The sequence below is a fragment of the Culex quinquefasciatus genome, chromosome 3 (genome assembly GCF_015732765.1).
Source record: "Culex quinquefasciatus strain JHB chromosome 3, VPISU_Cqui_1.0_pri_paternal, whole genome shotgun sequence".
In the NCBI taxonomy this organism is placed as follows: Eukaryota; Metazoa; Arthropoda; class Insecta; order Diptera; family Culicidae; genus Culex; species Culex quinquefasciatus.
The window spans coordinates 162,000,109-162,012,348 of NC_051863.1; the positions used below are offsets into that span (position 1 = coordinate 162,000,109).

At 34.3% G+C, this 12,240-nt stretch overlaps 1 protein-coding gene across 1 annotated transcript; it reads right to left on the reverse strand.

The window, feature by feature from the left end:
* Positions 1-5,866: 5,866 nt before the first annotated feature.
* On the reverse strand, positions 5,867-6,617 carry LOC6037274 (40S ribosomal protein S27). Its single transcript, XM_001847149.2, has 2 exons — positions 6,486-6,617; positions 5,867-6,388 (listed from the first exon to the last, which is right to left on the reverse strand). The coding sequence occupies exon 2, from the start codon at positions 6,381-6,383 to the stop codon at positions 6,129-6,131; it is 255 nt and encodes an 84-aa protein (XP_001847201.2). The 5' UTR covers positions 6,384-6,388; positions 6,486-6,617; the 3' UTR covers positions 5,867-6,128.
* Positions 6,618-12,240: the final 5,623 nt, after the last annotated feature.

The window sequence follows — 12,240 nt, forward strand, 5'->3', positions numbered from 1 at the left end:
AGAAACTCATGCCGAACATTTTGCTACAAAAAGCTCATAAAAAGATGTGTTCTATAAAAAGTTGTATAACAAATACTATTACAAAAATAAAAAAGGTGCAAAAAAAGTTTGTACACCTTTCGAAAAATTAACATATTTAAAGTTATTTGTTGACAAATCACCATAAATCCAGTCTCTCAACTCCAAATAGGCTTCCTTGACTGATTAAGAAAATAATTTGTTTATATAACTCTGGAAATTCTATAAAAAACTTATCTAAACTTAATTCGCAATTCGCAATTTTCAGTGTAAGAACGGGCCTTGACCGATCTTATGCACCAGGTTCCCGACGAACACGCACTGCCCTTACACCTACATCTCACCCTTGCTCTGAGTCAGTACGAGCAGCACGCTAGAACACGCTTTGAGTGTTCGTGCCAGGCATGCACACCTTCTTTTCCGGTTACGCATTTTAACTCGGCCGGGGGTGGTACATTACGTAGGGTTTGATGTAAGTATAAGCGCCTAACCATTTAAAGTGTGCCTATCAACTTTCATTAAAGCAAAAACTGTTTTATTTTTAGTTTGAATTCAAAAACTAGTTGTTATTTTACTGTGTTTTGTTTTCTCCTGAAATCTTTCCTAGTGTTGAGTCGTGTTTATATGTTGCTATTTCTATTGTCGCGGTGTTTTGTTACAACTTTTGGTCCTAAGCATTTTATAAAAGTTTTTCAAAAGTACAATAGTAATATTTGTGTTGATTCTTTGATCACTCCAAAAAATGAGTAAGGGCTCGAACCTCATTTGTTTGAAGAAAAGGGTGAAGATTGAAAACAATGGACAGTGAAAGAAATATACTATTTGAAGAATCAATAGTAAAAGAAAGATAGTAATTTATGAAGTAGATAAATAAATTAACAATAATTAATAAATAGAGGTAACAAACAAGCTTAGATTGTATTGAGGGCAATTTATAGGGCAAATGAAAAATTATTCAAATAGATAAATAAAGAAAAGGCAGATGATAACAAAATTGACATCGCTGCCAAATTAAGGGAAAGCAGAAAGTATGTTACAGCAGCATCAATTGGTAAAATAGAGTGAAAAAGCGTTGAGAAATAAGAGAATCAAATGAGTAAAATCGAAATCAAATAGAGGATAGTAAACAGAAGCCGCGTTAGAAAATCAAAGAAACAAAATAAACAGAAGATAGGTGGTAGCTGAGAATGAAGAGAAGAGAAACCCCGTTGTGCGATGTTTCAGGTACATCCATAGCAGTTGACTCAACATACTACGAATCAAAACAATACCGTCTACAATCACAAATTACTTCCCTTTCCCACATTGTCGCGCCCCTTTCTTTTAGCCGTCTCGACTTTGACTTTGGTCAAAGGTTTACGATCCGTTTCCACAGGCCACCAGCTAGGTCATCATGAAAACCAAGCCAACGTGGAGGTAAGAAAATAGGACACTTGCAAGGAACCAGAGCTATACTGTCTTGATCAAGTATGATCTTACAGGACTACGGACGTAGTCAGTGACGCTCCTTCCAGGATGTTCCTCGCCTGAGCGTCAACTGAAGAGGTATCATCAGCATCATTCGCACTTGGCCTGCACTTATCTAAACTTAATTTTAAAAAATTTCAATTTAACTAAATGTCAATATATTACCATAGAATTGCTAAATAAACATTTTGGAGCAGGAATAACACCATTTTGGGGGTCTTTGTATGGATAGAATAGATTTTTCGTTGGAATTTCGTACCCACCCGGAATTACGTCGTCGGAAAATTCGCCGGCATCCGAACCGGTCCACGATTCACAAGTCAACCTATGTGGCATCGGAAAGGGCATAACATTTCCGATCTTTTGATACCCATACATCCAGGTTTTCTATAAAACCCACGTTGTTAAATACCTACTCTAGAATGTTTAAATAGCAATTTTATGGTAATATATTGACATTTAGTTAAATTGAAAGTTTGCAAAATTAAGTTTAGATAAGTTTTATATAGAATTTCCAGAGTTATATAAACTTTTATACTAAGTAGTTAGTAAACTTTATATTCAATCCAAATTATTTTTTTAATTAGTCAAGAATGCCTATTTGGAGTTGAGAGATTGGATTTATGGTGATTTGTCAACAAATAACATTATTTATGTTAATTTTTCGAGAGGTGTACAAACTTTTTTTGTAATAGTATTTGTTATATAACTTTTTATAGAAAACATCTTTTCATGAGCTTTTTGTAGCAAAATGTTCGGTATGAGTTTCTGAAAAAAACGTAGTACTAGGTTTCTGTCAAACTTTAAATTGTTACATGTTTCATCACAAAATGTGGATAGTGCCCAAGGGGTGTAAATACTTTTTTTACATACTGTATGTTTTCCTGTCTTCAAATATTTTTTCATGTTAAATTGAAGTTTTCCCTAGATTATGTCATGTGTGAAAAGTTTAAAAAATGCGATGAGCTGTTTGCAAAAAATGTTTAAAAAAATAATTTATTTGGGGGCAAGACGGCCACCTCCTCCGGGGGTAAGAGGCCACCCATAATGTATAAATTTTATTTGATATAGGTTATATTTTTGACGGGTTTTTGACTATTAAGACATATTTGTAGATAAGGAAAAGCATTTTTGATAAAACCATCAATTTTTAATTAAAATGCTGCTAACTACCGTTTCGACAACATTCTTTACTGTGATATAGCAAAACTCATTGAATAATATGAAATCCCATGAAACATTTCATAAAAATCGCTAAATTAATATTGTTTACATAATTTTGATTTACTTATTTACAAAAAAAATATATTTCGCATCAAATTGTGTTTGTTTTGTAGTAAAAACTCACAGTTTTTCATAAAATGTGGTCGCAATAATATGAAATCCACTGAGCCAAAATATGAAATTTTTTAAACAGCATTTTTCTTCACATTTGAAACTTGATTTCTTTCAACCAGTTATGAAGTTCAACCAAACATTTGGGTGGATTTAGCAAAGTTTTTAAGTTAATTTATATCAGAGCAATTGGGTCCTAAAATGAAGCTTAGATTGCTGATATTATTGTTTACAGTGATAAAGCTTATTTTTCTGAGTACAATGACCCTTTGTACGACTACATAGAGTTTAAAATGGATTTTTAAATCAATTTTGAAAAATTAACCTCGCGGTCCTTCTTGACAGAAAAGCTCCTACTTGACAGCTCGTTCCAAGGGGACCATAGTTGATCTATCGAAAAAATGTTGTCTTGTCAAAAAAATTAATTCGCATTAAAAATGAAAAAAAGTGATCAGAAATGGTTTTTAATCGTGTTTTTTACCGTTATACATAAAAATTGACATAGGGCTTTAGTACCCAATTCTCTGAAATTTCGGTCATTCGATTTTTTTTGTATTTTTTAATCCAGCTGAAACTTTTTTGGTGCCTTCGGTATGCCCAAAGAAGTCATTTTGCATCATTAGTTTGTCCATATAATTTTCCATACAAAATTGGCATCTGTCCATATAAAATTGATGGATGAAAATTCAAAAATCAGTATCTTTTGAAGGTATTTTTTGATCGATTTGGTGTCTTCGGCAAAGTTGTAGGTATGGATATGGACTACATGATACACGGTATAAAAATTTGGTGATTTTTTATTTCACTTTTTGTCACTAAAACTTGATTTGCAAAAAAAACACCATTTTTAATTTTTGTTTTATTTTTTGATATGTTTTAGAGGACATCAAATGCCAACTTTTCAGAAATTTCCAGGATGGGCAAAAAATCTTCGACCGAGTTATGATTTTTTGAATCAATACAATTTTTTTTCAAAAAATCGAAATATTGGTCGCAAAAATTTGTTCAACTTCATTTTTCGATGTAAAATTAAATTTGCAATCAAAAAGTACTTAAGTGAAATTTTGATAAAGTGCACCGTTTTCCCCTAACTTGACCAGTTTTAGGAAACTTTTTTGAAAATAGTCGCACTTTTTCATTTTTTTTTATAAATTAGTGCACATGTTTGCCCACTTTCGAAAAAATATTTTTGAAAAGCCGAGAAAATTTTCTATATTTTGCTTTTTTGAACTTTATTGATACGACCCTTAGTTGCTGAGATATTGCCATGCAAATGTTTAAAAACATGAAAATTGATGTTTTCTAAGTCACATCCAAACAACTCACCATTTTCTAACGTCGATATCTCAGCATCAAATGGTCCGATCAAGGGTCCGATTTACAATGTTAAAATATGAAACATTTGTAAAATTTTCCGATCTTTTTGAAAAAAATATTTCCAAAATTTTTGAATCAAGACTAACATTTCAAATGGGCCAAATATTCAATATAACCCCCTTTTAAAATGTTAGTCTTGGTTTAAAAATTTTTAAGATATTTTTTTCGAAAAGGTCGGAAAATTTCACGAATGTTTCATATTTTAACATTGTAAATCGGACCCTTGATCGGACCATTTGATGCTGAGATATCGACGTTAGAAAATGGTGAGTTGTTTGGATGTGACTTAGAAAACATCAATTTTCATGTTTTTAAACATTTGCATGGCAATATCTCAGCAACTAAGAGTCGTATCAACAAAGTTCAAAAAAGCAAAATATAGAGAATTTTCTCAGCTTTTCAAGAATATTTTTTTTTTTCAAAAGTGGGCAAACATGTGCAGTTGTTTAAAAAAATGAAAAACTGCGACTATTTTCAAAAAAGTTCCCTCAAAATGGATTTAACTTGAAAACGGTACATTTTATGGAAATTTCACTGATATACTTTTTGATTACAAATTTAATTTTACATCGAAAAATGAAGTTGAAAAATTTTTGCGACCAATATTTCGATTTTTTAAAAAAATCAGGATTGATGCTATAATCCATAACTCTGTCAAAGAGTTTTTGCACAAACTGGAAATTTCTGAAAAGTTGGCCTTTGATGTCTTCTAAAACATGAAAAAAAAATGAAAAAAATAGTGTTTTTTGCAAATCAAGTTTTAGTGAAAAATTAAAAATTTTGTTACCGTGTATCATTTTTTTCAGTGTAGTCCGTATCCATACCTACAACTTTGCCCAAGAGACCAAATCGATAAAAAAATTCCTTCAAAAGATACAGATTTTTGAATTTTTATACATCATTTTTGTATGGACAGCTGCCAAATTTGTATGGAAAATTATATGGACAAACTAATGATGCAAAATGGCTTCTTTGGGCATACCGAAGGCACCAAACAAGTTTCAGTTGGAATAAAAAATACAAAAAAATCGAATATAAATTTGAATAAAAACTAATTTGAAAATTATTTCATATTGTTTATACTTTTAATGTTAAAAACCCGCGATACTACTTTTTGTCATATTCTTTGAAAATGCTTTTTAATCTGATTATAATTTGTTTATTTACAAGCTCTTAACACAAATAAATAATGAAAATATCTAATGATGAATGAATAAAAATGCGCAGGTGGCAAATTAATTGGTACTATTTATCACTAGAAACAGCAACAAAAATGTCACAATTATAGGATTGCACAAATAATTTAATATTACAATTATTGTGCAATAGTCCACTTGTTGCAGGTTTGTTTTTTTTTATCAGAATCCAAGGTTTCACGTCATTCGCTATCTAACATGAATTTTCATGTTTTTCACAACAATCATTGTGAAATGCACCCTGCGCACCAGTCATCGCCTTGCACTGGAACAACATTGCGAAATGCAACCTTCCACCCGCAACATAAACAAACCCATTTCCGGCATCCTTTCTCGCCAAATTAAAAACCCCGCCGTTTGTTTTCAATCCGGCTTGCTGGATTCTGCACCACCGTTGTACCTCTGCAAAGGGGGAGATGGATTGTGATACGACATAACCTCAAAACCCTAGCGACACACACTCAAAACGCAAATTTCACATTATTTAGTAGGTAAATCTTCCTTTATTCCTGCAATTTCTGGGCACTTCCGGCGTCGCGCGCACGTCACACTTCCGGCCGATGCCGCCGGATCGAGCACTTTTCAACTGCGATCACAAACACACAACATTTTGAGGGTGGTGGGGGGCATCTTTTTGAGTCCCCGTTAAAAAAAAATGTACAGAAACTGACGGAATGAAGGGGCAGATTTTCCCGGGTTGGGAAATCCGGAGAGCTCCTTACCCGCGGCCAACGTTTAGTAGGGCTTCTTGCGGAACGAGCAACCCTCGGTCAGTCGGGCCTTTCCGCCCGTGGGCTGGCACAGGATCGTGGAGCAACCGGTGCACACGACGACGCTCTGGGCATGGCTGAAGACGGTCGTAATTTTGTAGCATCCGGGGCACTTGACGTCCATGAAGTACGAGTTCGGGTGCGGGACCAGGCGCTTCAGCTTGTGGCGGCGCTTCTCCTCGGCCGGCAGCGGATGCAGAAAGTCCTTGGCGAGCGGCATATTTCCTGCGAATTTTCGAAAAACACGTGTTTTGTTGTTAGTTGCTGCTTGCGACTTTGACAGCTAGCTTTCAGGGAAGGAAAAAGTTTCACACGCACGCACCAACTTCTTTTTCTTCGGAATGGAATACACGAGCTGTAGCAGTAAAGTGTGCACTGTACGAGGCGTAATCCGGGACTAAGACCGAGTCGAGGGTTGATTTTTCGTACGTCACGAATACATGCGCAATCCGGGATGCCAGGTTGGGTTTTGCAAAGTCTGGATGAACATCCGCGAAAAGCACTGTACAGTTTTTTACACAGACTCTGAGCATAAATTTGGCGAACGTTCACCTTGCATGACCGTCTCGAGCAAGAATAATGAATGAAGAGTAAAGTTATAATCTTTTACAAAATCATCTTGTCCTAAAATCGATATTTAACTTAAATTTGTGAAAACTGCGAAAATACCGAAATATCTGTGTTTCTCAAAACATCTGTGATGTATTTTCGAATGTCTGTGGAACACAGGCACATCTGTGCATTTGGCATCCCCGTGTGCAATGACAGCGCAATGACAGAACAAAGCACACGAGGGGCTTGTATTTGCGGGCAAAGCACGAAAAACAAAAATTGCGTAAAATTAAAATTGTGCTACCGATTTTTAGTTCTCTGGGTTTTTTTTCTTGAAAATTTAATAGAGCAGCTATAGCTGCAGCTACATGTACGTACCTCGCGGGCCGTTTCGGCCATTTCCCGTAGTTACGTGGGTCAGCATGAACCACAAGTACAACTTACTGGAACATGTAACATTTTGATAATTTGAGAGTTGAATTTTGAACAAGTGTGGAGTTATTTTTGAAAAGGTCCAATACCAAATTTTCAGTTTTTGCTTTTTGGGTGTTTTTTAAAACCCCTGACTCAAAGTGATTTCAAAAACACCCAAAAAGCTAAATCTGCAAATTTGGTTTATTGGACCTTTTCAAAAAAAAAAAAAAAAAAAACTCCAGATGTCCCATTTTGCACAACCGTTTCCTTTTGAAATTCAAAATTTTCGGCGCAACAGAAGTGATGCGCACTTCGGTTTGGAACAGCGCGTCTAAAACAAAATTTCCAAATGTCAACATTTATCTTATTGGTACTTCTTTAGTTTAAAAAAAACTTTATTTTATTTTTTGTTTGCTTTTTGTTTGCAAAAAACTCAAAAAGCAAAAAAAAAATCTTTATTGGACTTTCAGAAAAGTTCTTAACTGCCATAAGTGCTTCCATATCAATCAATCGCAAGAAAATAACTTTGCTTTTCGAAAATTCTTAGAAACGGTCTTTTTCGTTTAGTATTTCAATATTGGGTCATTCTCTGCCAACTCGTGGCACCAACCTATCTTCAATTTGCGTGAAGCTTTGTCCGAAGGGATATTTTTGGTCCCTGATCTCGAATCCGAAATTTATTTTTTAATATCTCGTGACGGAAGGGCGGAACGTCTCAAACTGTCAAAGGGACTTTTATGTAAAAAGATTAAACATCCGGTTTGATGGCAATTCACAATTCGCAATTTTCAGTGTGAGAACGGGCCTTGACCGATCTTATGCACTAGGTTCCCGACGAACACGCACTGCCCTTACACCTACATCTCACCCTTGCTCTGAGTCAGTACGAGCAGCACGCTAGAACACGCTTTGAGTGTTCGTGCCAGGCATGCACACCTTCTTTTCCGGTTACGCATTTTAACTCGGCCGGGGGTGGTACATTGCGTAGGGTTTGATGTAAGTATAAGCGCCTAACCATTTATAGTGTGCCTATTAGAGGTGGGCAATACCGCTCTTTTTTAGGAGCCGCTCATTTTCGTTCGCTCTTAAAAAAGAGCCGTTCTTTTGAACGGTTCTTTCGCTCTTTTTCAAAATTTGGATGAAATGGGTTTTTTTTTCCAAGAATCGTGTGATTTTATAAGTTATTTCACATTGGACTTTTATAAATTAGGCCGTACCAAACATTTTTTGAAGCTTATTATGTTCCACAACTCTGGCCAAAGTAGCAAAAAAAAAAAAACAAGCCATGGTATAAACATTTTAATGAAAAAAGAGTTTTAAAATGCATTTTACACATCCCAGGTGCATTGCAATCATTAGATTTTAAAATATCTAAGTATTGATAAACTTATTTTTTAAGCCGAAAAAAACAACTTTTTGCATTGCTGTACAAACGTAATTTCAAAAAAATTCAAAATATTTTTGATCGATCCCAAAATGCTTTTTAATTTGTTTTCAGTTGATAAGACTTCTATTTCCATTAAAATTTGGAAGTTTTTTGAAAAAAAAAATATTGTTTTGCCCCCTGATTTTTTTGACCGATTTTGAAGGGGAGGGGTGACATAAACTATGAAAAATGTTTGTAATGGCCATATTTGATGAATAAAATAAATAAATCTGAAAACAAGAAGATGCCCTTGAAAACCATAGGTCTTGGAGGTCTCTATGTCAAGATTTCTCCTCAAAACTAAACATTCGAGTAATTGAATGGCATCCAAACTGAAATCTGCTGGAAAAAGACTAATGCTGATATTTTAATTGAAGAAAATATTATGTGAACTCTTCTCTACATTCTGATTCAATAGATAAGGTCTATAAACGCTAACGTTTAATCGGACAAAATGATTATTTTTTCCGAAATTTCTCAAATATTCACTAGATTTTTGGTAATATTTGACAAATTATGCTATTTGTAATCCAATTTGTATTCCGGTATTACTTTGATGTACAATTAGTTGTACAATGAAAAGTTTACTTCATTTTATTTAGAAAATCATTTAATTTTGGGATTAATTTTTATAAGCATTGACTTTTTTGAAATTCCATTTTCAATTCTCAAAAACAAACTGAATACCACATTTTTTGGAAATTCAATAACTAATATTTATAACAAAAATCATTCCATCTTGACCAGGTTCTTTTAAAAGACCGGAGTTTGAAAAAAAAACCGCGGTTCTTTTTTTGTGAGCCATGGTTCGTTCGCTCTTTTCAGTGAACCGGCTCTTTGAGCGGTTCGCTCTTTTTTTGCCCACCTCTAGTGCCTATCAACTTTCATTAAAGCAAAAACTGTTTTATTTTTAGTTTGAATTCAAAAACTTATTGTTATTTACTGTGTATTGTTTTCTCCAGAAATCTTCCCTATTGTTGAGTCTGTTTATCTGTTGCCATTTCTTTTGTCGCGGTGTTTTTTACAATTTTTGGTCCTAAGCATGTTATAAAAGTTTACCAAAAATACAATAGTAATATTTGTGTTAATCCTTTAACCATTCCATAAATTGAGTAAGGGCTCAAACCTCACTTGTTTGAAAAAAAGGATGAAGATTGAAAACAATAGTAAAAGAGAATTTATTTTATAAAAATCAAGTATCAATAGTAAGAGAATGATGAGCGTATTTTGAAGAATAAAAATGAAAAGCTAGATGTATTAGATGTAAAATTAGACAATAGTTAATAAATAGAGATACAAAACAAGCTTAGATTATAGTAATGATAATTTATAGGACAGATAAAGAATTATTCAAATAAATAAATTCGCAATAAAATCAAAAAAGATTAGGCGAATGATAAATAGACTTGATATTACCAGTACATTAAGGAAAAGTATATTTTTAAGGAAAAAAAAAAACAAAACAAAGTTTGTTACAGCAGTATCAATTGATAGAAAAGAGTGGAAAAGCTTTGAGAGATATGATAATCAAAAGTTAGTAAAATTAAAATCAAATGTTGGATATGAAATAGAAGAATCAGTGAAGAATTGGGAATCAGAGGAGCAAAATAAAAATAGAAGATAGGTGGTAGCTGAGAATGAAGAAAAGAGAAACCCCGTTGGGCGATGTTTCAAGTACATCCACAGCAGTTGACTCAACATACTGCGAATCAAAACAATACCGTCTACAATCACAAATTACTTCCCTTTCCCACATTGTCGCGCCCCTTTCTTTTAGCCGTCTCGACTCTGACCCGCGGTGGTCAAAGGTTTACGATCCGTTTCCACAGGCCACCAGCTAGGTCATCATGAAAACCAAGCCAACGTGGAGGTAAGAAAATAGGACACTCGCAAGGAACCAGAGCTATACTGTTCTGATCAAGATAATTCGGATGATCTAACAGAACTACGGATGTAGTTAGTTACGCTCCTTCCAGGATGTTCCTTACGTGGACGTCAACCGAAGAGCACGCAACAAGATCAGTGCCATTGCATGCTCTTAGGTATCATTCCTTGGCCTGCTATTAAACATCCGGTTTGATGGCGTACTCAAAATTCCGGAAAACTTTTCATTCATCAAAAAATAGAAAGAAATGGTTTTAAAACCTCTCAATTTTTCGTTACGCAACAGTACTTTTTTTAATCATGCCAAACAACGACAAACTTCGTCTTGATTTTTTTTTTGATTCTTGACGTTTTCACACGGTTTTTAGCTTATTTGCTTATTCTGCCTCCTGTGATCAAAATTTGATTTTACGCAATTTGTCCCATACAATCTGCAGGTTTTCTGGAATCGGTTCCAGAGTTTTAGGATCCAATTACAAAAATTATGATGTATAAAAATAAGGGATTTTTTTTCACGAGTTGTCACAATATTACGAACTAAGTCTAGAGTTTTTTTTAGAGTGTCCTATAAGCTATTGTGTTTTATATGTTTATTGAACCTCGGAATTTTGAGTACACTATGAAATCGGGCATCCAATTTCACTTAAAAGCCCTGTTGACACCAAATTTCAAATCATGACCACTTCAAGCTACAAATTATTGAAAAACTCGTCGTTTTTCAACTGTTCAAAAATGTGAAAAATAGACCCCGGATTTGTTGACAGGTACCATTTTTTTAATGTTTTGTCAAAAAATATGACGTAATTTTTTTTACATTGCATTGTTCAAAAGCCATCTCTGATTATTTATAACTAATTTTAGACCCACACTATGTATTGTACGATCAGTACCTTGCTGGACTCGGTCGTTGGAAACGACCGTCGGCTCAACGACGACGAAATAGGCGGCAGGCCAGATGCGGGCATCAAAATGTCAAAACCTCTCCCCCTCTTATTTCTTCTCACCATCCAGCTGCAGCTTTGTTGGCAAACAAACGGAGCACGCGGTCGCGTGATGGCGGCATCGAGCCAGAATTAGAGGTGATCATATGGTTAAAAATGAAACTTTTTTCAAGAAAAATAATATTTTTCCAACAGAATAAAAAATTTGCGAGCATGTTCAAACAATTATTCCTGATGTTGGAGAGATGATTAAAAATCAAAATTATAATCCATATTTTTTCTACAACTTGAACTTTTTCACTCCAATAGACAAATCCAGCGAAAGCTCAACGCTGCTTTTTGATGGTGAGAGATTTGACAGCTCCCATACTATATGTCTGGATTTTCATATTTTTTGTTAATTTTCTTTTAAAATAAAATACTTAACATATGAAAACTATATATTTTTGGTGCCCAAAATTCCTGCTGAATCGAATGGTGTACTTATCTCGATTGCAAATTTTTCGAACAGTTTTTATTTTAATAATATTCTAGACACATTTTGTGTACCTAATCAATCAATACTTTTATCATAAATAATCATTTTATTGCTTAAAAATTGAGTTTTCCTGAGCTCCCACATTCAAAATCATGGAAGCTGTCATTTCTAACACCATTGGCCACCTAGCGGCCATTTCAAACTGGATTCGTCTATTGAAAACCCCTAGGTCTATCCACGACCGTTTCCAATGACCGTGAGAAGATGCCAGAAAATCCAGCTACCAACTAAATCTAAACAGCAAATATCGGTTAAATTTGATATAAAAATAATACTTTTTCTCGCATAACGAAAACGAAAAATTTACTAGTTTGTTTATATC

What these genes read in the sequence shown, in the direction of transcription:
- LOC6037274 (XM_001847149.2), bottom strand. Translation starts at nt 6,383, where the DNA reads ATGCCGCTCGCCAAGGACTTTCTGCATCCGCTGCCGGCCGAGGAGAAG.